Raw genomic sequence first — 1,815 nt, forward strand, 5'->3', positions numbered from 1 at the left:
TCTGTATTTACGGTGGACGAGGGACACCTGCTTTCGCGGGGCAATGCCCATGATGGGTGGGCGCCTTGGGAGGGGGTACGGCGCGGGTGCCCGAGTATCCGCCATTTGTTGAAGGGCACCCCCGTGATGGGCGAGTGACGTTGTCGAGGGGGAGAGGAAAGTCGGTTTTGCGGAAAAAGAAAAAGGTTCGCCGTCAACGGGCTGTGGGAAAGGAAGCTGCGCGGAGGCCCGGGCTCGCGCGCGCAAGTCTGCGGGGGAAATGGTATGCGTGATGGATGTTGAAACGGGAATGGCGATCGTGGTCGTGCGACCCCCTGACGTAGCTCGAGTGGGAGGGAGGAGGAGCCGATTTGGGGTCGCAGGTAGGGCTGTCGCGCGGGTAACGTGAGGAAGTCGGTACGGCGAGGGAACTGGTCGTCGAGAGAATGGGCCGTTCGAGAAATCGTCGCGCTGCAAGGGGACGAGACGTCGGTGGCCAATTGAGAGGGTGGCCGTGTCAATTGAGGGGGCCTCGAAAGGAAATGTGAAGCGTGTCGACAAAGAAACGGTGGCCGAAACCTAAAAGGAACAATTGGTGAGGGCGGAGTGTCGCAAGTGGCGCGCTGTTGAAAATGGAAAGGAGAGGGACAATGGAGAGGCAGGTCGAAGGAAAGGCCTCACGATCGTCACGTCGGGTCTGGTGTTTGTCGCTCTTGTGCGTCGTGCCTCATGCCTTGCGCCTTGTGCCTCGTTGCCAGTGCCTGCCGACGTGGTGTTCTGGGATTCGGGACCAGGGGCAGGCACGATGGGATATGGAAGATCAAGAGCAGGTGCCAGTACCAGCACACGGCGAACTTTAGGAAGGCGGAGCGCGCCAGGGCCCAGAAGCCAGAGCCAAGAACCCAGGACCCAGGACCGCTTTTCAGGTGGTGTGGGTCCCGTGTTCAGGGCGGATGAACAGGGGGCCGGCCACACAGTCAGAGAATGGCAGCGTCTGGAGCGTATCCGGATTAGCGCATGGATGCGCTGCGTTGCTTCATTTGCTGTGCTCGACCTCCACTGAAGGAAACCTCCACTGAAGGAAGGAAGCCTCGCCGCCATCCAGTCTGGTCTGTCCGAGTGTGGCACTGTTCGCTGTTCTGCACATGCCAGGGCAGTCAGTCTTGTTACGTCAGCCTTCCTGTTGGCGATCCGGGGAAGCTGCCCCGGGGAGCTTTCTGGGCATCTGCGCCTTGGCGGACAGAAAGGTACTCGGTGCCTGAAAGCCCCTCCCCAGATTTTGCTTTTCCCTCCTCACCGCCAGCCGCCAGCTGCCGATCCAACCGGGACAGATGACGTCCGTGGGCGACGCGACGGCTTTCTTCTTTTGATGACCATGACCCGGGGCGAACACAATGTTGCCCTACTATGTCTGAGTCTGGTGGATGGTGGGATCATGTTGGCGCGAAATGTGCATGTGCCATGTAAGCCAACAAACAGCACCCAACCAGATTTATCTCGCCCTTGCCGGGGCATTTCGGATGACAATGCAGCCAGGTGTTCATCATCCATGGAAGCGCACCAAATGGATGGAACATCAATAGTCGCAACCCAGTTACGTGGTAGTCAACAAGCAATACATGCTAGAGCAGATCAAAGGAGATGCCGCGTCGAGTCAAGTCGACAGGGGGTGCTGCCTCGCGACCTGCCAGCCACCTGTTTCTTCAGCTCGAGCTGCTCATCCCTGTCACATCTCATGCACCTCGTCTCCTCCACCTCGCAACACTCGTCGTTAAAAGGTACATGTTCCACGAACCCCCTTCTGGGCAACGCGACACCATCAGATTCGTTACTGAA

At 58.7% G+C, this 1,815-nt stretch overlaps 1 protein-coding gene across 1 annotated transcript in view; it reads right to left on the bottom strand.

Moving 5' to 3' along the window:
- The window catches only part of VDBG_10066 (UDP-galactose transporter), a gene marked incomplete at both ends in the record, with an annotated part of 1,976 nt that extends 1,925 nt beyond the window's left edge, over window positions 1–51 (bottom strand). Inside the window, one exon of the mRNA XM_002999726.1 lies at window positions 28–51. Within this exon, the coding sequence (XP_002999772.1) occupies window positions 28–51 (24 nt within the window). The remainder of the gene's footprint in view (window positions 1–27) is intronic.
- Window positions 52–1,815: the final 1,764 nt, after the last annotated feature.

This window comes from Verticillium alfalfae, genomic scaffold, assembly GCF_000150825.1.
Source record: "Verticillium alfalfae VaMs.102 supercont1.18 genomic scaffold, whole genome shotgun sequence".
NCBI lineage: Eukaryota > Fungi > Ascomycota > Sordariomycetes > Glomerellales > Plectosphaerellaceae > Verticillium > Verticillium alfalfae.